The sequence below is a fragment of the Ascaphus truei genome, chromosome 1 (genome assembly GCF_040206685.1).
Source record: "Ascaphus truei isolate aAscTru1 chromosome 1, aAscTru1.hap1, whole genome shotgun sequence".
Taxonomy (NCBI): domain Eukaryota; kingdom Metazoa; phylum Chordata; class Amphibia; order Anura; family Ascaphidae; genus Ascaphus; species Ascaphus truei.
The window spans coordinates 383,054,988-383,082,913 of NC_134483.1; the positions used below are offsets into that span (position 1 = coordinate 383,054,988).

General features: G+C 42.5%; 1 protein-coding gene across 2 annotated transcripts in view; it reads left to right on the forward strand.

Moving 5' to 3' along the window:
• Nucleotides 1-27,182, forward strand: part of HPGD (15-hydroxyprostaglandin dehydrogenase) — a 90,673-nt gene extending 63,491 nt beyond the window's left edge. Inside the window, exons 5-7 of one of the 2 annotated variants that reach the window (XM_075611166.1) lie at nucleotides 14,720-14,796; nucleotides 17,373-17,536; nucleotides 25,777-27,182. In XM_075611166.1, coding sequence (XP_075467281.1) covers nucleotides 14,720-14,796; nucleotides 17,373-17,536; nucleotides 25,777-25,909 — 374 coding nt within the window. In that variant the 3' untranslated portion in view covers nucleotides 25,910-27,182. Of the gene's footprint in view, nucleotides 1-14,719; nucleotides 14,797-17,372; nucleotides 17,537-25,776 lie in introns of those variants that run through there. The other variant, XM_075611175.1, reaches the window with a different exon arrangement.
• The last annotated feature ends 744 nt before the right edge of the window (nucleotides 27,183-27,926 follow it).

Genomic DNA, 27,926 nt, shown 5'->3' on the forward strand with positions numbered 1-27,926 from the left:
TGGGAATTGTAGTCCCGTGGAGGCTGCTACTATATTGGGACCGCGTGCGTGATCCCACTGCGCATGCGCGACTTGCTAATGGCCGTCGCAACTCCCGCACTTCATCTGCGCATGTGCGACCACTGCGCATGCGCGAGCATACACAATGGCGGCCCCCACTAGCCGGGTGCGCCGCAGAGCCTCCCAAGACTCGGAGCACTCCTTGCTGCGGCTCCCACCCTTGCAACCAGCCGGCGGGTCCGTCGCTGGCTCCGGCGGCGACCGTGCTGCCAGCAAGGAGGGGGGCCTCGGAAAGCCCAAGGGGACCGGGGCTATATATATATCGCCACCACGGGATCAGTACGGCCTCCACAGCAAAGATGTAACAAACGCTGTCAGCTGCTAGTCCAATGCTTCAGACCTCGTGGATGGTAGTGATACCGATGAATGCGGAATTCCCTGGTATTTAGTCCCTCCAGACCAGATCGGCTCTCATCTGAACCAGCACTGGGGCTCGGTGCAGCAGGGATGGAAACTTGCCACTCCTTCCGTCCCTTAGTGATGACATAGTGTCGGCGCTGCTGTCCTGACCTGTTTCGTCAGACACACTGACGTTTTCAAAGGATAATCAGACCTTAACCTAGACAGATATATATACCAAAAAAGCGGGTTGCTTAGCAACTATTAACCTATCAAAGAGCTATCCTAAGTACAATAAATTGCAGAACCACCTGAATGGATTTGCATGGATATGCTGTTTTGAACTATTGAGAAAAGAAAACAAGCATTAGTTGCAATAAATAATTATTATAAAGATCTATATATAAAGATATATAAATGTAAATGGTTTTAACATGATGAATTGTTATAAAAATACATAATGATAGAATTATGCTAAATGCAATAGATTAATCTACTTATATAATTAGTGCGAACAATGACCAATCCGCAATAATAACAGGAGAATCATCAGCATATGTATATTAATAACGGGGGCTATGAATGTATAAACGCACCTCACATATATAACAGATATTATTACACAATAAATATTGTACTGTACACATACACTAGATTGTCCTGTATTTTACCATATAGGTCACCGTTCTACACTGAACCGATAGGAGAAGAGAGAAACAGGACTGAGGATTTAGAGTCCAGAAACTGGGCAATATTCCCTAAACAAGTTGGAAATAAAGAACACAATTTACCCAATAGTACTTGTGTCTATAGACTCATTGACTCCACCAGGCGCTAGCGTCACGAGCTGGTAGATCCAATATGTCTCGCGCCTCCACAACATTTTGAACCGATCACCCCCCCAATGGCTGAGGAGATATATATTCCAAACTCATAATTCTTAATGAGTTTGGATCCTTTTTGTGAACCATATCAAAATGTCTGTAAATACAGTACCATGACTGCTAACACCATTAATAATGTTCTTTCGGTGCTCTAAAAATCGAGCACTTAAAGGACGCATGTTTGGCCCACATATTGTTTGCTGCAACCACACGTCAGCATGTAGATGACATACATGCTTAAACATGTAATTGACCTTAAGACACTGTGTGTGTTACCCCTGACAAAAGAGACAAACTGATTAGATATTGACAGATAACCACAGGTGATGCAGCGTGACCTGCCACACCTGTGGTTTCCAACAGGTCTCAAATTGGACGAAGCAGATGGATGGCTGTTCTTAATTTTAGTTGGTGCCAGAATATGTTTTATATTTCTGGCTTTCCGAAATATTATTGACGCCTTATTTGGTAAATTTGGCCCCAAATGGGTTTCACATTTTAAAATATCCCAATGCTTATTTAGGATCCTGCCAATAGTACTTGAAGATTGATTAAAAACCTGTTACAAACCTCAAGGACATAGATGTTTCTGGGATCTGACTCTTTAAATGCTTGGTGGTACTTTTTCTCTTAAGTCTAGATTGTACTAGAAGTGAGGATCTATCCAAAGCAGAAACTTTATCAAGAGACTGTTTGATAAGTTTTAGTCAAATCCCTTTTCCTTGAATTTTGACTCAAGCAACTTAGATTGGGATATGAAGTCGCCGTCCTTTGTGCAATTTCTCTTCATTTGATGAAATTGGCCCAGTGGGATGTTAAGCCAACGTGTAGCATGATTACTATCCGCATGAACGTAGTTGTTAACACTTACAGTCTTGAAGTGTGTTTTTGTTAGAATGTTTAGATCATCATCCACACCAGTATCAGATCCAGGAATACCACAGATTTAGCATGAATGTCGAAAGTGAACTTCAGCCCTAGATCATTTTCATCAAATGATTTTAAAATATTCCTAAAGTTATCATCTTCACCATCCCAAACTAATATCAAATCATCTATGAAACGGCCATAGTATACGAGACCCGCCCCAAGCACAGTACTCTGCCACACGGCTAACTCCTCCCAATAGCCCATGTACAGGTTAGCATAACTCGGGGCGAATCTCGTACCCATGGCCGTTCCACAGATCTGCAAATAATAAATGTCTTCAAACAAAAAATAATTATGTGTTAATATAAAATTAATACTTTCCAATAAAAAATGTTTTTTGATTTGGAGTGATGGTGGTATCCTGGTTCAGCCAGAAGCTCACTGCATCAATCCCCCTGGAGTGCACTATGGACGTGTATAGAGATAAGTCGCACGTGGCCCACAAATAAGTGGGTTTCCATTCTATCTCGGAAATGGCATCAATGACGTGCAGCGTGTCCCTAATATGGGACCTCAATGAGGTCACAATTGGTTGAAGATAATAATCAACATATTGGGACAAGCTCACCATCATTTAGTCCACCCCCGAGATAATAGGCCTACCAGGGGGATCAATGAGAGATTTGTGATGCTTCGGCAGATGGTAAAACACAGGTATACGCGGATGATTATTGTATAAAAACTTAAATTCTGATCTAGTAAGTATGCCATCTGTGTGTGCTCTATCCAACAATTCTCTAAGTTCGATCTGATATCTGGGCGTGGGATCAGTAGGCAGAACAGTGTAGGAGGCAATGTCACCCAGGAGTCTCGACGCCTCCCGTAGGTATGCGTCTTTGCCCTGGATGACGATGCCCCCCCCCTTGTCTGCCTGTCTAATAATGATACTCTCATTGTTTTTGAGAGCATCAAAAAGCAACTCGTTCCGGCTTAGAGAGATTATGTCTCATTCTATAGGGTCCTGAACAGAGACACTCAAAGTCCTGCAGGACCAATTTGTAAAAAGAATCGACATAGCCTCCCTTCGACTGATAAGGAAAGAAGAGAGATTGCGGTCTGAACGGCGGGTGCATAATATATGTGGTGATATATATATATATATATATATACATGCCTGTTTTACTTATTCGTTTGTGAGTGAGCTTGTTTCCCTCTCCTCAACTTTTTTATTAAAATATACGCTTTTTACGCTATGGGTTGCGCCCTTTCTCCTTTTTTGTTTTTATATATATAAAAAGGGAGTGCTTCACTTTAAGTACATTTTCACTTTACATACATGCTTCGGTCCCATTGCGTACGCTAATGCGGGGTATGCCTGTACACACACATATATATATATATATATATATATATATGTGTGTGTACAGGCATACCCCGCATTAGCGTACGCAATGGGACCGAAGCATGTATGTAAAGTGAAAATGTACTTAAAGTGAAGCACTCCCTTTTTCCCACTTATCGATGCATGTACTGTACTGCAATCGTCACATAAGTGCATAACTGATGTAAATAACACATTTGTAACAGGCTCTATAGTCTCCCCACTTGTGCACAGCTTCGGTACAGGTAGGGAGCTGGTATTGCTGTTCAGGACGTAACGACAGGCGCATGCGTGAGATGCAGTTTGCCTGTTGGGCGATATGTCCTTACTCGCGAGTGTACTTAAAGTGAGTGTCCTTAAACCGGGGTATGCCTGTATATATATATAAAAGATCACTTGTGAGTACATTCACATGACTTAGGCAGGTCTGCAACCCTGCCTTTCACCATTTCCACTGCAGCAAGGGCTTCTGGGAAATTACATGCAAATGAGCATACAATGTGTCACCTTTTGTCTGAAAAACCATTGTTACATGGAGCCCATGTAAGCTAATGCTCGCTGTTAACACAGCTTTAAAGCACAGCATGGGAATTCAATGCAAAGCCAGAGAAACCATTCACAGACATGTTTCAACCTTAATGGGTATCATCAGTGTGAAGTTGGTTATACTGCTGGCTTTGCATTTACTTCATTTTAAGACCTGCTAAGGAACAGATGATTGTTATTATGTCCTGATATGTAAAACCATAGAATTCAAAGAGGGTGTACTTTCTTTTTCACACCACTGTATCTATAAATTTTCATCAAAAGATGCAACCAAATGACTCTAAATGTAAACACGTCACTAGTATATTTTAGTCCAAATTGATAGGAGCGTAGGATCTGTTCTTTTGTTTTTTATATATATATTTTTTGAAAACATTGTATGTGCACTGTCCCTATGGGCAATCTGATTGGTCCGTCGGTCTGTCACTTAGCCTCTGGCCAATCAGATTGCTCCGTCAGCCCCCCGCCCCCCCATGGCTCTCATTGGCCGGTGGGGTCTAACAGTCTAACCCACTCTTACACACACACACCACCCTCACACGTGCGCCACTCCAAGACGGCCTACCACACGATGTGCACCAGCCGCCACCACCTCCCACCCAGGTAAGTAACTAAATCGCCGCCTCACACCCCTGTGCCTACATCCTCCCCTCCCAGCTCACATCCCTGCCGCCGGCCCGCCTCAAACCCCTGCGCCTCCTTTCCCAGCCCTTCCGCCGCCGCCTCAAACCCATGTGCCTCCGGCTGCCACACCCCTGTGCCTCACACCCCTGTGCCTCACACCCCTGTGCCTCACACCCCTGTGCCTCACACCCCTGTGCCTCCTGCTGCCTCAAACCCCTGCGCCTCACCTCCCAGCGCACACCTCTGTGCCTCAAAACCCTGCGACTCCCCTTCCAGCTCACAGCCCTGCCGCTGGGCCACCTCAAACCCCTGCGCCTCCGCCCTCCCCTCCCTTCCCGCATTGCCTCCAAGCTCACACCCCCGGCCGGTAGAGTCAGCGGGGGAGCGGCCAGGACCAAGCGGGGGAGCGGACAGCCGGGAGGGGGAGCGGCTACAACAATTTCACACACGCTGCCTCCCGCCTCAGATCCACGTGGGACCGGGCGAACGGGTGAGGGAGCGGCTGACGCATGCACGCGCTCCCGTCTGCAGATGGCCACAACAGACGGAAGGTTTCGGGGGGGGGGGGGGACGGCAGAGACAGTGGGGGAAGGGGGAGCAAGCAGCCACCTGATACATTGTCACTTACCTCTCCCCCCCATCACCTCCCCTCCCCCCCTTCACCTCCCCTTCACCTCCCCTCCCCCCCTTCACCTCCCCTCCCCCCTTCACCTCCCCTCCCCCCCTTCACCTCCCCTCCCCCCCTTCACCTCCCCTCCCCCCTTCACCTCCTCTCCCCCCCTTCACCTCCCTTCACCCCCCCTCCCCCTTCACCTCCCCTCACCCCCCCCTTCACCTCCCCTCATCCCCCCCTTCACCTCCCCTCATCCCCCCCTTCACCTCCCCTTCACCTCCCCTCATCCCCCCTTCACCTCCCCTCACCTCCTCCCCTCATATCCCCCTTCACCTCCCCTCACCTCCCCTCACCCTCCACTCCCCCCCTCTTCACCTCCCCTCACCCTCCCCTCACCCCCCCTTCACCTCCCCTCACCACCACCCCACTTCACCTCCCCTCACCACCACCTCCCCTCACCACCACCACCCTTCACCTCCCCTCACCACCCCCCCTTCATCTCCCCTCACCACCACCCCCCTTCACCTCCCCTCACCACCACCCCACTTCACCTCCCCTCACCACCACCTCCCCTCACCACCACCCCCCTTCACCTCCCTCTCACCACCACCTCCCCTCACCACCACCCCCCTTCACCACCTCCCCTCACCACCACCCCCCTTCACCTCCCCTCACCACCACCCACCTTCACCTCCCCTCACCACCACCCTGCTTCACCACCACCCCCCTTCACCACCACCGCCCCTCACCACCACCTCCCCTCACCACCACCCCCTTCACCTCCCCTCACCACCTCCCCTCACAAACCCCTTCAACTCCCCTCACCACCACCCCCCTTCACCTCACCACCCCCTTTAACTCCCCTCACCACCTCCTCCCCTCACCACCCCCTTCACCTCCTCCCTTCACCTCCCCTCAACCCCCCTTACCCCCCTTCACCTCCCCTCCCCCCTTCACCTCCCCTCGTCCCCCTCACCCCCCTTCACCTCCCCTCACCCCCCCTTCACCTCCCCTCACCCCCCCTTCACCTCCCCTCACCCCCCCTGACCCCTCCTTCACCTCCCCTCATCCCCCCCTTCACCTCCCCTCATCCCCCCCTTCACCTCCCCTCATCCCCCCCTTAACCTCCCCTCATCCCTTCACCTCCCCTCACCCCCCTCACCCCCCTTCACCTCCCCTCCACCTCCCCTCATCCCCCCCTTCACCTCCCCTCATCCCCCCCTTCACCTCCCCTCCTTCACCTCCTCCCCCTTCACCTCCCTCCCCCCCTTCACCTCCCCTCCCCCCTTCATCTCCCCTCCCCCTGCCCGCAGCTATCTTCCAGTTCTCCTACGTTGTTCCTCTGGTCCCGCGAGACAACGATCGTGACGTCACTCGGTTGGTATTTTTACCGGAGCGCCGGGGAGTAATGTCCACAATATATAATATGGTATCTGGAGGTAAAATACTGAGTTCTGGGGATAGGGAGAGCTATAGATATATTCTTAAGCCTCCACCCTACGCGTTTCGTCCTGGTGCTAGGATTTCATCTGGGGAATCTATATATACACACACACAAAATATACAACACTACAGAATATCGTGGCAAACGTAGGTTTCTTAATTTTCATTTTCTCCCCTAGAAATAATATCAAGTCTAGTGAGAAATAATCAGACAGATATTTCAAGTACAGTTTGCCTCAGGAAATGTTTTGTTACTTAATATTAAGATGAAATACAGTATTGACTTCTCTACTGTATGTTGAGAGTCTTAACAAAGAAAATTTTAGCTTTCCATCAACCATGCTTGTCCCCCCAGGTTTAAAACAAAATTAGAAGCACTCGCAGAACTCACATTCATTTTCTGTTCACCCGAAAGTATTGTTATTATATTTCTACAGAATAATATCTAGCGATTTTTTACATGTTCAGTTTTTGATGCTATGAGGTCAGCATGTATGAAATGAGCAGTTACCTCTGCCCTCTCCCTCCATTTTTTTTTTGCCCATATAGGAAGCAAGGGGCCTTGCATTAAGAGGCCTCCGTAGCTGACTTGCATTAATTCCAGCTCTGGAAACCCCCTACAAACAGTTGTGATTACCAGAGAAGGTACATCATGGAGGTTTAAAACCACTGCATCGTGTGGGCCAAAAGGAAGCCACAATAGTACATATACACACATCTGAATGTGCTTATGTGTGTAAGTATGTATGTACTGTATACATATATACATAAATTAATACTTCACCCAAACTAGAGTTCGGTTAAAGACACAGCACTGCAGAGCAAATGAACAGTACAAAAAAAAAAGTTATATTGTAGGCCAAAGAGAAACATACATATTGTGATACCCACACCACATTGCAGTCTCTTTTGTCCCAATTTAAGGTCGAAAAAACTGTATGGGTTTTATTTACAGGAATTAAATCATACAACAGGCCCACCGTCCCTGTAAGGCTGCGGCCACACTGGCGTTGACCACGCTCATGCTTGGAAAGCGGTGACGTCACCAGCTCCCCAAGCATGTGCACTGAGTGTCCTAGCTATTTCGCAAGCACACGCGGTGGGGCGTTGCAGGCAAGCTGAGCGCGGTTCAAAGTCACTTTTTCTTTATGTAAGCGCCAAGTGTTAGTGCGTGTGGGCGCACGTGTGCAAATAAAATAAATAAAATATAATAAAATACTTATTCCTGTTAGAGAAAATAACTAACTTTTTTCCAGCCCTTTCTAAAGACCGCTGGCCAACTATACTGGTTCCCAGCTAAAACATGCCCTGGCATATGCAACAATGTATACAGGCTATGCACACAATAATAAGGGATTTGCTTATCTTAGTCCTTTTGGAGCAGACGTCCCTTCTTCAGCACAGCCTTGTCCTTCCTTCCTAGGGGAACTCAGCCCCACATTGAGGCCCAGAGAAACTTCTCTGTAGGTCCTCCGCAGCTGGGGAGCACTTTCTATCTCCCTTTGGCTCTCTGTGTCACTCTCTACAGCAGTGTCTCTCTCACATAGTCACTTCCTGACTATTAAAAACTCCATGAGCAATCACGAGTTCAGTCTTCCTAATTAGGCATCAGCTGAACTAGCTACTTCTATGGAGGATTAACTCTATGATAGGGGAAAAGGTTCCTTACTGCACTGTTTCAGAACCTAGAGGACAGTGATGGTATCACAATATATACACACACATATCTGAATGTGTTTTATATGTACCCAAAATCTTTTTGACAGTATAGCTATATAGCTACCTAACTTTTTATTAACTCTTTATTCTCAACTCTTCCATTGTTATTCTCAACACCTTTTTTTTGCAATAAATAACACCAGATCAATAAGGTACATTACAATGTATAAATTACTGGCTTTTCTCCATATGAGCACTCTAAATATTTGAAGGTAATCAAGTTCCTGATCCTGACTGGCTCTTGTGACACTTTGAGAGAGACTGAAATCAATGAACTGATTTATTGCTCCTACAGATGCAGCCAGATCTTTTGTCAAGTATTCGGACAGGAAACCGGGGTTGAAAACTGATTGACAACTGCCTGCTCACAGATTCCCCATGGCCAGACTAATGGCCCATCTGGATTAAAACAGCAGGGTTCTCTCCTTCTGAGTGGGACTCCTGCTGTGTTAATCCTACCGGGTCGTATCAGTATGGAAGAGCTGCGCAGTGAGAGCAGACAGAAGCGACCCCTCTCTCTGTGCGCCTCTAACAGGCGATCGCACAACTTTTATTTTATTTTAATTACATAGGATTGAAGCAGGGGGTCTCTAGAGCTGAACTACATTAATTTCAGCCGGTATATAGTGTGCTGGATCTTCCTACTGCATATATATATATATATCTATATATATATATATCAAAAAATAAATCGATGATACTGTTCTGTGGCTAACGAAATGCTTTTATTTGTGCGAGCTTTCGAGATACACTGATCTCTTCTTCCGCCGATGTTACAATGAATGAAGCAAGCAAAAGGTATACTTAAAAACAGTGTCTCTGTTTTTAAGTATACCTTTTGCTTGCTTTATTCATTGTAACATCGCCGGAAGAAGAGATCAGTGTATCTCGAAAGCTCGCACAAATAAAAGCATTTCGTTAGCCACAGAACGGTATCATCTATTTATTTTTGGATTATTGAAGCTCGGCTAACACAGTACTGATACCTCTACATGTATGTATGTATGTATATATATATATATATATATATATATATATATATATATATATATATATATATATAAACAAAGAGAAGCGCAGGCACCATAGTGTTATACTGTATAAAAAATAGAGTCCATTTAATAAGACACACGGTCCCAAGGAATCGCACTTACAAGATTTAAAAAACAACAAGCATGTAAGAAAATAATCTCTAAGGGGTTCGTCAGCTGGATGGGAGGGATCCAGTGTAAATACTCTGCCTGAGTAGGTTGCAGCTGTTGGAGCTCCTGACACACACCGCTGTGCTGTATAGATCAGCCTGATAATACACATGCAGTATAAATCCTTCAGTCAATGGAGGTTCCGGCTGCTAGCCGCGTGTGCAGCAAGAATAACAGGGCTCCACACAGGCAGAAGGCACCTCCTTTCTCCGTCGCGCGCTGACGTCACCACCTCGTCCCAACTAGTTTTGTCACTACCACGTGACTTCTTCGGGTTTTATATATATGTTTTAAGTTTATGGTGGGTGAAAAAGGCAACAACAAACCTCCACCGTATTGCATATAGCAAATAAAAAGATCACTTGTGAGCACATTCACACACATATATATATATATATATATATATATATATATATATATCAGGAAGAGCCAGCACACTTGAGGTTAACAATAAAGTATATTTATTCTTATCCTATGTTGATCACTGCAATAAAAATACTTTATTGTTAACCCAAAGTGTGCTGGATCTTCCTTCTGCATTGCTGTACACACTCGCCTGTCTATGACACCTTGGATGACTCTACGTTAAGGAGTGCCTTTCCACACAGACTTTTCACTCTCTCCCTCGCTCTCTCATCAAATCAGCTTTATTGACATGATAGAAAAACATTTCAGTATTGCCAAAGCATGACTAACAGGGGGTAGGGTATAATGTTTACACAGTACATGAGTAAAAGTTACACACAGAGATGTATGGTTTAGTGGGCGTCTCTCAGCCGGTGACAGGTGCTGATTCAATGTGCCTCCAGTTCTGCTGTGGTTTCGTCTTCTCCTAGAAGGATTGTTATTTTTTGTTCTATATTATTAAAGTTGTGGATAAGAGCTGTGAGTTTCTCCAAGTGGGCACTCATTCTGTACTGGCACAAGGTCTGTCTCTGCTTTGAGTTATTTACCTTTAGTAGGTAGGGTACCAGGGTGTAGTCCCTCTGTAGCCTGTGGTAGGTCTCCAGCTTCTTTGAGTGTCTGTCAGTGCTCTCTTCTGTACAGTGAGCAGTAGAGGAAAGTGGCTCAGCCACTTGTACTGTTTAATGTACTCCTGTGTACTTTGAGAAGGTCTCTCTCGGTCTCTCTCTCGGTCTCTCTCTCAAAGAGCGGATTTGGAAAGGATGTCGCAACTTTTATTACATTTAAAAAGGGACCAATCCACAGACCAGGAGGCAGAGATCCAAATCCGCAAAATGATTTCACCAATTTCTAGAAATGATGGCATTTATTATACTTTTTTTTTATGTTATCCCAATCAAGGTCTTAATTGTGAGATAAAACAGTTGCTTTATCTTTTGGAATATTAAATAATATCTATGGGGATCTAAAACATGGATGACTCAATATTGAAATAGTTTACGTAACCCCTTAACTCCCATATAGATGTTTGACATTAAAGGGGCTAGAACTCATTGCAGTTCTGGAATTCTTACAAGGTTATTGCCATGTTTATGATGAGCTTGGTTCTTTCTGTGGTTTTAAGAGTTAGACCGGCCCACAAAAAAACTATTCAACATAACTTAAATTATTGAAAAAAAATATAAAGGTTTAAGAAATGTTCGCCTTAAATAACCTTAAATATCAGTGCGTCGAATGTCCGTGTTGTTTGTAGCTTGTGTAAAGCTTCACACTTCAAAACCTTAGTGCATTACTGCAGGTATGGGGTTATCTCTTATCAGTTGAAACCAACACTTCCTACAAAAGGGCCCCCAATGCAAACTCAAAAAACTAAATAGCCTTTCCTTCCTCACAAATGTTATATCTTGGGAAATAACCGTACATCTTATCTTCATCCAATGCTATACAGTATTTCTCAAAAGTATTAGAAAATCTTGCAGTAGGGAAAATACTATTCTAATAGAATATCCCATTTACAATCACAGGGCTTTTCAGTGCATTTCAAGTCAAAACTGCAGGAAATTTGATAATTCTAGCAATTTGATCATTATTACAATAAAATACAATCCTGAATTCTTCTTCCATTTACTAAAAGCAGGGGAAAAAAATGTGTTTCGGTTCTGGTTTTGCCCAAACTCAATTTGTTTGATTTTGATGTTGGTTTTGTATTTTTTTTACTAACTTATGGGGAAAAAAACCCATAAAATAAGCAGTAAAATGCTCAAACAGCACAATAAAGCACGGACAAGGCTTAAAAGAAACATACAAGCATAAAAACAATTATGACATTAAAGTAATTTAAATAAAAAACGTTAAATAATAAAATTATAAAAAGATATAGCGAGAAGCACCTTCACTTTTCAACTCCACTGTAGAGGAAGGCATTTGGCTTGGAGTTTTGGTTCTAAGTAATTTGGGGATTATGGGTTCTAAAAAAACCAAGCAGCACTGGGGAAAAAATAAATTAAAAAAAAAATGTTTAATATATGCAGTCTCTGATTACCTTTATTAAAAATGAATTACCTACGCTGACGATCGATTAGTTCTCCCGTGATAAGCGACCCTGCGTCCCAGGGTTCACTAAACCCTGCGTCCCAGGGTTCACTAAATGGCTGCCTTTCAGTTTCAATCAATCCTTCAGTCAGTGTAATTTGGCAGCGACAATGTATTCTTAAATTACTAAAAGTAACATTTTACAGCTACAGTTTACAGCTCAAACTGCTGGGAACATCAGAACCAAATTATCACAAACAGGAAAGTGTTACAAACATCTTGCACTGCTTGGGAGGTGATCTAAAACATGCTGTAGAGATCAAAGCATACTCAGTATATTAAAACTCATTAAAAATTACATTGAGCTAAAAAATAATAAAAACCTGCAATGTATTGTCTAATACAGCGGTGTGCAAACTTTGTTTGTCTGTGCCCCCTGCCCAAATTTGCTGCCCCCGATCGTGTCTCCCCGCCCCCCACCTTACCTTTTCTCCGGCTTTTACTTACATCACAACGTCATGTGACGTCGCCTTGCCATGGCAACGAAATGTCATTTGACGCCATGTTGCCATGGCGATGTGTAAACAGAAGCCCCCAGAGTTAAGGTAAGGGACTTACAGAGGCCTCGCGTGCTTACCCGGCATTTAATTTAAATGTTGTGTGGAAGAGCGAGGGGCCTCTGAAGAGCCGCGCACACTGCAGAAAATTTTGCGCCCCCCCCCCCGTTTGTGCACCACTGAGCTAATACTACAAACAGATTTTTTTTTTAAATCACACATGCATGGATTGCCTCTTTAAGGCCAGGTCCCCAGTGGCCGCTGCTGTGCGCTGCGCCGTGCATGCCACACACCACAGCACAGCCCTCTATGGGGCAGACCCCAGTCGCCGTGTGTGTAGGCGTGCAAAGCGCGATGACATGTCCGCTGGCAGGGAAGACAAGAATTTTGCCTTTACTTGGCACAACGCGATCATGTGGTGTGCGCACAGCCAATGGCAGGGTAGATAGTGTGGACCAATAGGAGTGCAGGTATTGTAGACCATCATGCTTGCGCCCTCCCCCATCATGGCCGCGCCTCCCCACCCCCGCGCATCCCATCGCTTCACAATAGACCGCAGCTTTCACCCATGCACGGCCACCAGGCATGCATGCAGCAGTGAGCACTGGGGTCGTAGCCTAAAATAGCATAAGGTTAAAAAAATCCTATTTAATAAAAAAAAAAATAATACTGTGCATTTTTTTTAAATTCGTAATGTCATTTTTTTTTTTTTTAAATCTTCTAATCATTCTTTGGTTGCAACAGCAAATATTTAGAAAGTCACATCCACTTCCTCTTTTGAAACATTCTTTCACACAACCCTTTTTGAGCTCTACCCTTTGGCAACAAAGTATCCCATACAGAACCCCAATAAGCTCATATTGAACCCCCAAAATAACCACTATATATATATTATATATATATATATATATATATATATATATATATATGCGTATAGGTGTCAAAGAGGAGTGCTACTGAGCATGGCACTATATATTTAAAACCAGAGACAGAACATGAAACACAGACAGAGCTCAGTGCTACATCCATTAACACAGATACACGGTACAGTGCCTATATATATATATAAAAGCACTCACCACAGGAAAATGTCACCCCCACACTCATGGGAACCAGCATACTGTTTGATTGTGACAAATCTAATACAGAGTGCTTTTCCTGGTAATGTACAGGTTAATAAGAGCTTCAATCAGACTTAGAACTATGCAACTAATTTTGACAGATTTATTATAAATCATTCTTCCTGGTAATGTACAGGTTATTAAGAATTTATTTTAGTGTTAGGACCCTTGAGATGTGGTCTGCCTTGAAGGGGCTCAAGGGCTTACAACACTTTGGCCAAAGGGTTAAACTAAAAGACCATTTTATTCAAAATATATCTTTTTATATATATATATATATATATATATATTTTTTTTTTTTAAAGATATATTTTGAATAAAATATATATATATATGTATATATGTATATATAACTGTACCGTGTATCTGTGTTAATGGATGTAGCACTGAGTTCTGTCTGTGTTTCATGTTCTGTCTCTGGTTTTAAACAAAGTATCCCAAACAGATCTTTTGCTATGTTCCAAAAAGCAGGCTGTCTATTGCTCTGGAAGTTGTAACAATAATGTTTTACACTTAGTAACATAATATTACATATCAGCTGCAGCATTTTACAGACTGCAGTCATTTTGTTAGGCACACAATCAGGATTTATAACAGGAACACCAAACGATTGCTAGCTTAAATAAGAATGTAGAATTATATATCATCACATGCTTTACATACAAAAATAAGGTGAAAAGGGGGAGAATGTTCTATTGCTGCTTTATGGGATTTGGTTTTGTATTTCAGGTACATTTTGATTCACAAACGAAGTTTTATCTCGTCTCTAGCCATGAGTGTAATCAAAATTTTGGTCTAAGCTACTGTATAAGTAACTTCATCTTAAACATACAGGATGTTAAATTCCAAACATTTCAATGTGCATAAAAATGTTGCCTCACTGCTATGTTATTAATTTAAATTGTCTTTATTATCATTACAAAGGACTTACACCTGCTGCCTACCAGCCTGTATACTGTGCGTCAAAGCATGGAGTAATTGGATTCACAAGATCAATAGCTGTGAGTACACCTATGAATATCAATTGTAACAATGTAATATACCGGTTATTAAATTACTGTCACTGCTGGACAGCTAGATTACAATGCAATTGCATTGGTATGAATATTGAATAATGTTTGCATGCAACTATTCATCAACCCATAGGAAAATAAACAAAAGATGCGTTTACACTGTATGTTTATTGTTATGCATTATGATTTTGAAATAGTTCTCACACTCTTGATAAATACAGGACTTTGGGCCTTATTCAGTAAGATCTGATCTGGCCATTCAAGCCATTGGCAGTTTTTGCCCAGTCATGGCTTGATTAGCCACTTCAGTACAACAAATGCAAGTCTGTTGCCACATTAATTAGACAATTTAGGGTTCCGTTGGAAAATCAATGTCTTACATTTCTGTAATAGAGCAGCCATGCAATTACATCCCGACAAAAATAAACCCCATTAAGAGAACAATAGCATTATGCAAGAACAGATTGGTATTACTACTACTTTCTAACACAGTCATATATAATTTAGTCATCTCTATGTCATAAACTCTTTCATGCTAATTTTTCAGAATGTACAAGGTATGTAAATAGATTTGAATTACCCAAATAATGTGTAAAGGATTTGCTCTGGCGGGGGGACAGGCAGTGGGCAGGCAGCCTCCGGAAGGACCCCCTTCCTCCTGCAGCTGCCCCCGGTAAGATGGCGGCGCACAGCGGACAGGCAGGGGTTGGTATTCAGTCAGGAGAGGGGGGGGGGGAGTTAGTCAGGAGAGGGGGGGGTAGTTAGTCAGGAGAGGGGGGGGGAGTTAGTCAGGAGAGAGGGAGGGGAGGGAGTCAGGAGAGAGAGGGGGGGAGGGAGTCAGGAGAGAAGGGGGGGAAGCCTGAACAGCTGTGACGAGGGGGGGAAGGGAGTTGAGAGGGAGGATGGGGGAGGCAGAAAATTACATCACGGGCAACGCCGGGTATATCAGCTAGTTTATCATAAATATTGTTTACACAGTAGTGGAAATGTGATGATACTTAGGGAAAGGTAATACCACTATTCTTAGTTCCACAGACAAAAGGGAACTTTTTTTTAGAAGGTCTCTCCCCTTGCTATTTTTTATCACATAGATATTCCTGAAATCTTTCTAATATACAGTCGAAAGAGGTTTGCTCGAATCTTACTATATATTTCTGAAAGCATTGTATGTTTCTCTATCTGCACTGTCCCTAGCAGCAATCTCATTGGTCCCTTGGCCCGCCCGCCCCCGCACACCTCTCATTGGCCTGAGGCGGTGTGACGGGCCAAAGGTCCAAACACACACACACACAAACACACACACACCTCAACTTCACACCCCACCCTCCCTCTCCCGGTGCCCGAAATAATTCGGCACGGTGGGTCCCTTACCCGGAGTCCCGTTGTCCGGTTGGGCCTGCGCGGTTGATGGGGGAGAGTGTGATCACTAGGAGCCGTTGGTGCGGCTGCTGTGGTGGCCGCTTGATCCCCTCCCGCTCGATGCAGGTGGTCGGTGGTTGTTTGGCGCCAGGGTAAGTGTGCTCGGGTGGGAGCGCGTGTCTCCTGCGTGGTGGGTGGGGGCTCCGGCCGTAATGGGGGGGCGGGTGCGCAGGTTCCCCCCGCGCGGTGCAGCCTCCAGCACAGCAGGAGGGCTGTGGTGGTGTGTTTGGGGTGGGTGGCGCCGGGGGAGCCTCTGACTAACGGCCTACCCACAGGCCCTTCGTGCCGGGGACTGAGGTGAGGGGGGGGGGGGACAAGCACAGGGACAGAATAACGCTAAGCCCACACCACTCACCGCTCACAGCCACCCCACATGCACACAGCCACTCTGCTGTTCTCCTCACCCCGCGGGATGGGACGCCGACCGCCGCCGACCAGGGTGAGGTGGGTGAATGGTCACGCGCGCCGGAGACTCAGGTGAGGGAGGGGGGACAAGCGTCGGGAAGATTTGCGGAGCGCCGCCTTCTCCTCACCCGCGGGACCGGGGGGGGAGAGGGGGGGGAAACAAGCGCAGGGGGGGACAACCACCGGGGACAGGGGAGGGAGAGAGTGATGTGGGGTGCAGGGGGGGGAGAGTGATGTGGGGTACAGGGGGGGGAGAGTGATGTAGGGTGCAGGGGGGGAGAGTGATGTGGGGTGCAGGGGGGGAGGGGAGAGTGCTGTCTGGTGCAGGGGGGAAAGACTGATGTAAAGTGTCCCGGGGGGGGAACGGAGCTTAACGGGGGGGGAACGGAGCTTAACGGGGGGAACCGAGCTGGGAAGGGGGGGGGGCAAATAAAGCTAGGAACGGGGGAGGGGAGCGGAGACAGAGGGGGAGCGGGAAAATGTACTCCCGGGCAACGCCGGGTATATCAGCTAGTGTGTAATAAATGTTGATTTGTTTTTAAAATCAGACATTACAGTTACTAGTAATAAGCAGCTTTGACCACTGTGTTTTTCATTACTCACAACACATTGATATTGCTTATATTACATCGCAGTTTCACATCCCAAAAAGCAGATTATCACAAAGTATGCAGGATTGTTTTTTTTTTAAATATGATATATTTATTTGTGTTTTCCTTTTCTTACTGTATGTTCCTCAGGCTCTTGCATCTATTGGAAATTATGGTGTGCGGATAAATACAGTCTGCCCGGCATTTGTTGATACACCACTTCTTGAATCCATTGAAAAGGAAGAAAATATGGGAGAATTTTATAAATATAAGGATAACATAAAAGATATGATGAAATCATATGGTGTGCTCCAGTAAGTACATATATCGATACTTAATTTTACAGTTCCTTTCCCTTCGTTTATTTTTTTAAATATTTGTATCAGTTTTTGCGACATACTCCTTCAATTTGGCAAACTCTTTTATCACTACAAAAGCAGTGCTTCAGCAAAATATATAAGCGTAACTCTTTCCTCATTCAATTGCTCTTCAAAAAAGTTCCTCATTGTACTGTAGATAATTAAATTATGTCGGGCTGTAACAGCACTATGCTTACCCTACAATTGGCCTTTGATATTGTATTATGGAAACGGAAATGTCTGTGCTGAATGAGGACTGATAACAGCTGATGAATGTGAAGTGTTGTAGTCAATGCATGTTTGAAGGAACATTATAACTCAAGTAATAATCCTTGAAGAATAGGGCATTACTGGCGACTAATACCCTAACTGGAGGAGTTCATCCAGGAGATTATTGGCCAGTAATGCCCTGTTCTCGAGCGATTATTACTATCCTAGGCTAAAAGATTTTTCTTCTCATTTTTCATAAATATTAACAAGACACTTTATTTATAGTCCTATTTCTATTTTATTAACATAATATTCTACATTTTCTTTAACTTTGTTTTCTTTCTTGAACTCTCTTACATTTTGTTTTGAACGTTTATTGTACTAATTGTTGATTAAAATAAAATTGTACACACTATACAGCCTTTCTACCCAACATGTGCACACAGTACAGCCCGCTCCCCTCTCTCCACAAACAGCACTGCATGAGTCTCTCTTAGGCCGTGCCCATTGTAAGAGCTACGGTGTGAGCGATGTTGCTCGCGCCAAAAACAAAAGGCAGGAAAGCAATGTGCATGGCCATAGAGCACGCCTGCATGAGAGCGCCGAGGCGGCCGATGCGTGGCGAGACAAATTTTTTTGATTTTGCAGCGCGACGGCCAGGTCACGTGCGCGGTTTAACCCATGAGGGCGAACCATTCAAGTGACGTCACAGGCATGCTTCCAGCACATCTTCTGCACACCCTCGCCATGTCCTCCATCGCGGAACCCTGCAGGCAACGTATGGCTTGCGCGCCTATACTATATCCGAGGCCTTATGCAGAGCTCTCTCACCGGCAGGGAGGGGGGGGGGAGTCTCATGCTCTGTCTGAAAGCTGTTGAACTCTAGAGTTGCAGCTCTGAAAGCTGATTGGCTAGAATTCAAAACTTGGCCAGATGCACAAATGCTAGTCCTTACTGACTTAATGCTCAATTTTGACCCATCGGAGGGCAGGGATTTCATTAATGGCTGGACTTTCCACAAATTTGGCCTACATTGGCTAGTAAAAAACATTTGGAATGGAATAAAGATTTAGTAAATTGCTTTACATGAGCATTAAGAATTGTTTAATGTGATAATAAAGGGCAGGATAAATGTTAATATATAGGTATTTTACAAATGTGTATGCTTGAAGGCATCTGAAACACTTAACAAGGATGTTGTGTTTTTCCTGAGCGTAAAAATTATTTTTAGTAATTATGTTATAAAAAATGTAAATCATCATATTCTTTATGTTCCATATATGTATACTGGGCAGGTGCACACACAAATTAACTTTCAGATTTTTTTATATTGAACTGAAAAATGTAAATGTTATACCTAATAGATTCATTCATACACACTCTGCCCCTCTCTCTGTCATTCTCTCCCCCCTCTCTCTCTCTCTCTCATTCTCCTCCTATTTCTCTGCCCCCTCTCTCTCCGCCCCTATCTCTCTGACCCTTCTCTCCCCGCCCCCTCTCTCTCCACCCCTCATCCTCCCTCCCCCTCTCCCCGCTCTTTTTCCCACTCCCTGTAATTTTCTCCCACTCTGTCTGTGTCATTATCTCCCCCCCACTTCTCTCCCCCTGTCATTTTCTCCCCATCTCTCTGTTATGCTCTCCGCACTCCCTCTATCATTCTCTCCCTCCTCTCTCCCTGTCATTCTCTCCCTCCCCCCTCCCCCTCCCTGTCATTCTCTCTCTCCCCTCTCCGTCATTCTCTTCTCTCCCCCCCCTCTCTGTCATTCTCTCTCCCCCTGACACACACACAAAGCAGAACAAATACACACAGACCATCCACAGAAAACACACACACACAGGGCCGCAGACAGATTTCTCAGGGCCCAGTATTAAAGTTACAACCAGGCCCACCCCCCATGTCAATGGCATTGTGAGCCCCCCTATTTAACATCTCACGAGCCCCCTCTATTTCCCCCCTCTTCCCATGTATTTCTCTCCCCTCCGTCTCACTCCCTCTGTTCCTCACTCCTCCCCACTCACCTCTCACTCTTCTCCCCCTTCATCAATTGAGAGAGGGGTGAGACAGGGAGAGGTGTGAGAGAGGGAGAGCGGTGCACACTCGGCTATACGGTGCGATTAAAAAGAATATACTTTTCCAGTGGGGGAGGGGGGCCCGAGTCTATTTTTTGTCTGGTGAGCATATATATATATATATATATATATATATATATATATATATACACACACACACACAGTGGTTGACAAATCACCAAAAAATCTACTCGCCACACAAAAAAATCTACTCGCCACCTAGTACCAAACGTGTGCTGCTTGGGCCAATATTTACTCGCCCGGGGGTTGTATAGGTTTGTCGAACACTGTATATGTATATATATATATATATATATATATATATATATATATATATATATATATATATATATATATAAAAAGAATGACCTAGGCGCAAATCAACAGGGAAAGAGAGAAAAAAGAACATCATAGGGCAGTATATCTATACAATTATATATATATATATATATATATATATATATATATATATATATATATATATATATATATATACTCGCCAGACCAAAAAAGGGACTATATATATATATATATCATAATATATATTATCTTTAACTGTGCATGCAATGTCTTGTACATAATGTATACCCTGTTCACTTATGTAACTCTATTTGTAACCATGTACTATTTGTCATTTTAACTCTGTGCCCAGGACATACTTGAAAACGATAGGTAACTCTCAATGTATTACTTCCTGGTAAAACATTTTTATAAATAAATAAAAAACATATAATGACATACTACTGTTATCTGAGACAATCCTAAAAATTTAGTTTCTGCGTTTTATATATATATATATATATATATATATATATATATATATATATATATATATATATATATTCTGGTACAATTATTACAAAAGTCTCATGCTTTTTGTTTTGCATAGTTTAATAGTTTGATTTGGTTCGGTACATTGTGTATTGTTTTTAGCATTTATATCTGTAAATGATACACCAAGCAATGAAGCATAAGCAATGTGACTGTGTCAAAGTAACTTGGTGTCAACATGAGAAGTCAAAGTTGACCTTACCTTGTTCTACAAGTTGCAGTGTTAATGAAAGCAGGACAAAGATATGTTTGACATTGTAGCATACTGTGCAGTCAGTGTAAAATATACTTAACATACAGTTTGGTGGTTTTACAAATACATGTCTACATATAATCTCTGCAAAACGATGTAAGAGTTTTGAAAGGCTCTCATCATAGATATTCGCCTGCTAAATGTTAGGGAAATTTGGTCAGTTAAAAAATTTGCTAAGGAACTGTTAAAGGATTCAGAAGTTATTCTCTTTTTAGGTTCAAATACTGTATATCAACGAATACTGAAGAAAGTATAATACAACTGTTCATAATAGTTTCCATAAAACCGTAAATACCATATTCCATTCGATTTTTCGCTTATTCTATAAACTCCAAACGAGCACCACGATCAGCCGAAAATTCCCATTCAACTTAATGGGAGTTTTCACCAATCGCACTGTGATCAGCCACTTTGAGATGATAGAATGAGGCCCTTTTTTATCTTTTGTGCCAATGTTTCAAGGCGCTGTAAAATAATACGCAACATTCAACACCATAATGAACATAAAACAAGCCTTGAGCGGTTGCACTAGACATACTGTATTTTCAGGGAAAACACTAATTTAATTAAGAGATAAAAATGCAATAGTACAGTACATGAATTCTGCCTCCACATCTTTGTGGTTGTTAGCGTTTTCTATAGTAATTTCTGTACTAGGGATTTGGAGCGTTTATCTACAAATTATAATAACACTTGCTATTTTCTTTTGATAGCTCGGTGTTCTATCAATCATCGTTTATTATATGCTTGGCAAACTCCCTGCGAGAGTATTGAATACTTTTTTTTTAAATTGTTTGGTTTGTAAAACAATTTATGTTTCCTCCCTTGGGACTCCTTTACAGTATATTTGATTAATATTGGATAGATATGGCATTATGCTAGTGACCTTTTTAAAATATATATATTTTAAGTTTTGATGCACGTATGTTTTTATGTTGTTTATTCTGGAATACTTTTTTTCTGTGCCTTTACAAAATGAATTGTTTTTTATAAGTCATTTTAAATGGCTTTATATAAGCTGTTTTTTATTATGAACAATATTTAAGTAATAATCCCTGAAGAACATTACTGGCCAATAATGCCCTGGCTGGAAGAGTTGAAGGCCCGAGGCGAAGCCGAGGGACTTTAACCCAGCCAGGGCAATTATTGGCCAGTAATGCCTTGTTCTTCGGGGATTATTACTATTATAGGCTAAATGTAGACTTTTTTCATAAATAATAGACACTTTTGTATCGTTCTATAGATTTTTTTATTAAAATAAAATGGTAAATACATGAATCCACATCTATATACTCTTACACTGCAGATATCTATATCCACACACTGCCGCCCCCTCTGTGTACACACACACAACACAGCACCTCTACACACACACACAGCAGCTCAACACACAACACAGCTGATCTACACACACAAACTGCTGCTACACACACACACACACACAACACACAACACAGCACCTTTATACACACACACACACACACATGCTGGAGCTCTACACACACAACACAGTACCTCTACACTCAACACAGCACCTCTACACACACACACACACACACAACAGAGCAGCTCTACACACACACACACACACCACAGCAGCTCTACACACACACATACACACAGCAGCTCTACACACACACACACACACACACACAGCAGCTCTACACACACACACACACAACACAGCAGCTCCACACACACACACACACATCAGCTCTGCACACACACACACACACACATAAGCTCTACACACACACAACACAGCAGCTCCACACACACGCACACACAGCAGATCTACACACACACAACACAGCAGCTTGACACACACACAACACAGCAGCTCTACACACACACAACACAGCAGCTCTACACACAACACAACAGCTCACACACACACAAACTCTGCTGCTACACACACATACAACAGAAGATCACAACACACACACACACAGCTGCTGCTATACCCATAAACACTGCTACTGACACACACACAACACAGCAGCTCTACACACACACAACCACCACAGCAGCTCTAAACACATACACACACCACAGCTGCTCTACACACACACACACGCGCACAACACAGCAGCTCTACACACACACACACACACACACGCGCACAACACAGCAGCTCTACACACACACACACACACACAACACAGCAGCTCTACACACACACACACACAACACAGCAGCTCTACACACACACACACACACACACACAGCAGCTGTACACACACAAACTCTGCTGCTACACACACATGCTACACCCATAAACACTGCTACTGACACACACACACTTGAGCTCTATACACGCACACACCAGCTCTACACACACAACACAGCTGCTCTACACACACAACACATACACAAACTGCTGCTACACACATACAACTGCACAACACACACACACTGCTGTTGCTATACCCATAAACACTGTTACTGACACACACACACACACACACACACACACACACACACACACACTGCATCCACAATAAAAAAAATGCAGCTACTTACTAAACTTTGCAGACTCTCTCCCCCCCAATTCAACTGAATCTGCTCAGAAAATTTCAGTCAGCTCGGGAGGGGGAGGAGTCAACCCGTGGCTGATACTTCCTGACCAATCCCCTGTCTCAGAGCTGTTACTTCATTCTGACCAATCCTCTGCCCTGTCTCAAATGTTGTTAAAGCTGATTGGCTGGAAATAAACAGATTGAAAATTACACTTTGCAAGCTGCTAAAATTCTGGGCCTTACTGATTGGTTAAAATTCCGGGCATTATCCAATCAGAGAGCAGGGTTTTCAATAATGCCGGGAATTTTACAGCTTTAGCCTATAATTTTAGTTAATGCTTCTACTATTACTAATACTAGTTATATGTCAGGGTCAGGGCTACAAAAAATTGTAAATAAATGTGAGCTGAAAATAGAAAGGGGAGACTATAAAATTGTACACTGCTCAATTATTTAAACTCCTATTGACTGGAACAGAAATTAATACTAGATTGGGTGCACTAACCCCGTATCGGCACTTGATGAATCAGCCCCCATTTGTTAAAATGATTATCAGCTAACATTACTTGGTTTTGTATAGAAACATTCCAAGTACTATCAGTACACATAGGAATGATTAAGAAATAACTCCTGTTAACATATTACTGCTGTTAGCCACATTAATTCCGTTACCATATTCTAGTAACTTTAACTGGAGCTATTGCATAGTAAATTACAGCTGTTTGTGAGTAGTTTTACTGGCTTTGCATCTTAACCCAGGCTGTGCTGAAAAGCTGTGTAATGGAGCAACTATAAGCTTATAAGGGATTTGAGGCAAACGGTGACACTCTGTGCTCATTTGCATGCCATTTCCCAGAATCCCTTGCTGCAGTGGAAGCACTGTATGCTAGGTGATAATGGTGAAAGGCAGGGTTGCAGACCTGTCTAAGACATGTGAATCTATCTATCTATCCTATCTATTTATTTATATATATATATATTTTTATATATATATATAATCTAGCTATATTGTGCCGTGCATTTTCAAACTTTCTTTCCAGTGGTTTTCACTACCGTGGTGGTGGTGGGGTAGTAGCCTTGGAACACCCCAAGCGAATATCACATATCTTTCTTATCATAATAAACATATATATATTGACATTAATGAAAAGAACAGTATACTTCACATTTTCAGGGGGGGGGTTTACACAAAATTCCATATTGGTTTTTACATCTCTATGGAGAATGTAATCCAGTTTACATAACTTTCTATAAACAAGCCCATGATATGATTACATTTTCTTTAAGTGATTAAATGTCATAAAACCAAACAAATTAAGAGGGAACCCTATGTATTAAAACAAATAAATATGTATTTACGTAATTAAGACAATTTGCATTCTTTTGATTGCACTGTGAAACTGTATAAATTATGCTTTGTAACCCATAGGCACCTTACAAGTCACCTTCCTGTGCATTATATCTAAAAATAAATGTTTCTCTTATTAGTAGTGTAAATACATACTGCTGCGGCACAGTTTATTCGAGCATTTGCCCGTTCTGTGCCGCAGCAGTAGCCTGGCGCGCGCCCGAGTGTGACGGGCGCGCGCCGAAGCAGCGGAAGAGCGCCCTCCGATCGGGGCGCTCTCCCTACCGCTGCTGGGTCCGCCGGGTCCCCCGGAACCCCCTGCCGCTGTCCCGCGATTGCGGGACACCAGGGCTCCCTCGGGGAGCCCCTGGACACGCGTGCAGGGGGCGCACGCTCCCGATGACGCGTGACCGCGCGTCTATGACGCGCGGCACGCCGAGGGGCGGCCACTAGCAAGCCGGGAGATTTCCCGGCTTGCGGTACCGACCACACTTCAATAAAGTGTGTCGGTAGTGTATTTAAAAGTGTTGTTTACCACCTGCTGAGTGGGGTCTAATCCAATTATTGTAGGAGGTAATACATGCACCCAAATGACCCCTCTTTTATTAAGTATGTAGAAATGGAAAAAAGTAAAATTATAAATACATTTTGGAAGCCATGTTATGGTGTTCGTTAATCTTGCTGTTTTATGATTCCAATAAGATAAGGGAGATGATGTTGCATTTTTTTTTAATTCCTAACATAAGTTGTAGGTATTGGGTATTCCATGATGTTTATTTTTGTTCATGTTGCAACTATTTAAGTCTAAATTTTCAAAGCAATTACACATTTTTAAATTAGTAGGGCAATCTTAATGCCTATTTTATAAACATGTATTCTAACAAGTAAGGCTTATCCTTTTTCTTTTTTCCATGAAATATAATTAAACATTATTACTAACAATATACATTTTTTTTCTATTTAGCCCATCACTAATTGCCAAAGGAATGATAAACCTGATAGAAGATGATGCCTTAAATGGAGCCGTAATGAAAATTACAACATCTCAGGGAATCCACTTTGAAGAATTTGAAACACATCAAATGACAAAAATATAATTCCATATATTAAATGACTGTAAAATATTGTGTAACTGTCTCAAAGGTTTAATCCCTCAAAAAATAATTGTTTAGGTAAACGCAGAGAATCAACGTACTCTTAAAACTCCAGCAGCCTGTTTTTGTCTTTTAATTTTTCACATAAAATAATTATTACATATCAATATGTAACAAATTAATTATTTATATTTTATGAAATAGAAGTATTATATATATTCCAGAAAACAGATGCAAAGAAATCTCTGCAGTCATCGTATACAATCTTGTCCAAATGAGCATCAACCAAATAAGTGTTTTAATATTGAGTGAATTGTTCCCTTTTGCAAAATAGAGATATGAGCATTATTGTATAGTATAGAAAATCTTGTACAGTTCTGTCAATTAGTTTGCTTAAAGCTTGTAAAATGTACTGTTCTGTATGTAAGTGTGTGTTCTTGATGTATATAATGAATCATTTGATCTTTCCTTTCTATTCAAATGGGCTACATTTGGCTTACTGTAGTTGCTGTGAAATTAGAACACAAATAATCAAGATTATGCTATGGTAAGGAAACATCTGCAGAGTCTAATAATTTTAACTACACAAGGCAGCTTGAAAAATTCCAAAACTCACATAAATAATATAATGTAAAAAAAAAAAAAGGCCATCAAAGTTATTGTCAGCGATAGGTGAGAAACATTTGCTGATTTGACTGTTCTAGGTGTTGAGGATTCTGAGAGAGAACATTTATTTCTAAACAGAAAAATCAATACAGATGCAGCGGCCGTTATCCGAACATTTCACTGAGTCGTTTTCGCGAACTCTGCTGTATTCCACGCGACATTCACTCGTTATTCTTCTGTGAACGCTACCATGAATGCTGCCAGTCACACCAATCCCAATCCAGCAATGTGCCAGCGCCGCCGGCACTAGTAAAAACACTAGTAAACACGCGTCTTAATGCAGGAAAGTTTGAATAAATGATGCGGCACGACCTGGGTATGCCCAGGAATAAAAATCGTTAAATGTTCGGATAGTGGCCGCTGCATCTGTACATGTCCAGCTCAATAGCACTCAAACTGACGTGAATGTTTGTGAAATAAAGTTAAAATAATAAACATTTCAAAAGATTATCTAAACCGATAACACTGTAATTACCCAGCATGGCTGTAACATTTGTTTACAATGTTGTTCCTTCTTTTTCTGTTAGTGTGAATAAAGTATTTAAATCGATTTATAGAGCAAATAATACATTTATCATTACTGCTAATAAAGTTTGTTGTGGAATAAAAAGCTTTACGTTGTGATTTCCACTTGAAGGAGATGTACGAGGAGTCTCTCTATATAGACTGAAATACTTCGTTTAGTAAAAATGGAATTTGACTTCCGGAACATGCTGTAGAATGGGAGCAATTGCCTAAAACACAACTCTTTTATTCTGATTGGCCCATGTACAATATGGGTGAAACAGAATATCTTGACTTCAATTAAAATATTCTTTTGTTCCCTAGAGTTAATCAGTATTCGTAACCTAATAATGTTTTGCCATTATTACCGTGTGATTTCATATAAATCAGGAAATTCTTCATTGGCTATAACAGGAGTAATCCATTGGCGAGAGCCAAAGCATCCTTACTGACTTAGTAATAGTTGCTCTTGATGTTTCCGTTCAGCATCTGTTAAGTCTTAGGATGTATTTTCATACAAGGTGATAAAACTTTGAAGAGACTTGTTTCAGTCCGCTCACCTAATATATAGGAATGTTGTTGTGTGACTATCGTAACACAAAATGGATACGGCGCCTATATGCACATATTATTGCAAGTAAGATGAATGAACAATGATAAATAAATGTTTATACAACCATACAATGATGTTGAACACAAAATCCTTGGGTCATCCAATGAAGATGGTGGTTCAAAGGCATGAAAGACAAAAAGAAAAACATACATAGTGCAATACTATTACAAATAACACTTAAGTTAATAAGTGGGCATGAGTGAAATCAACATGTATTAAGCATAAACCTAAAACTCA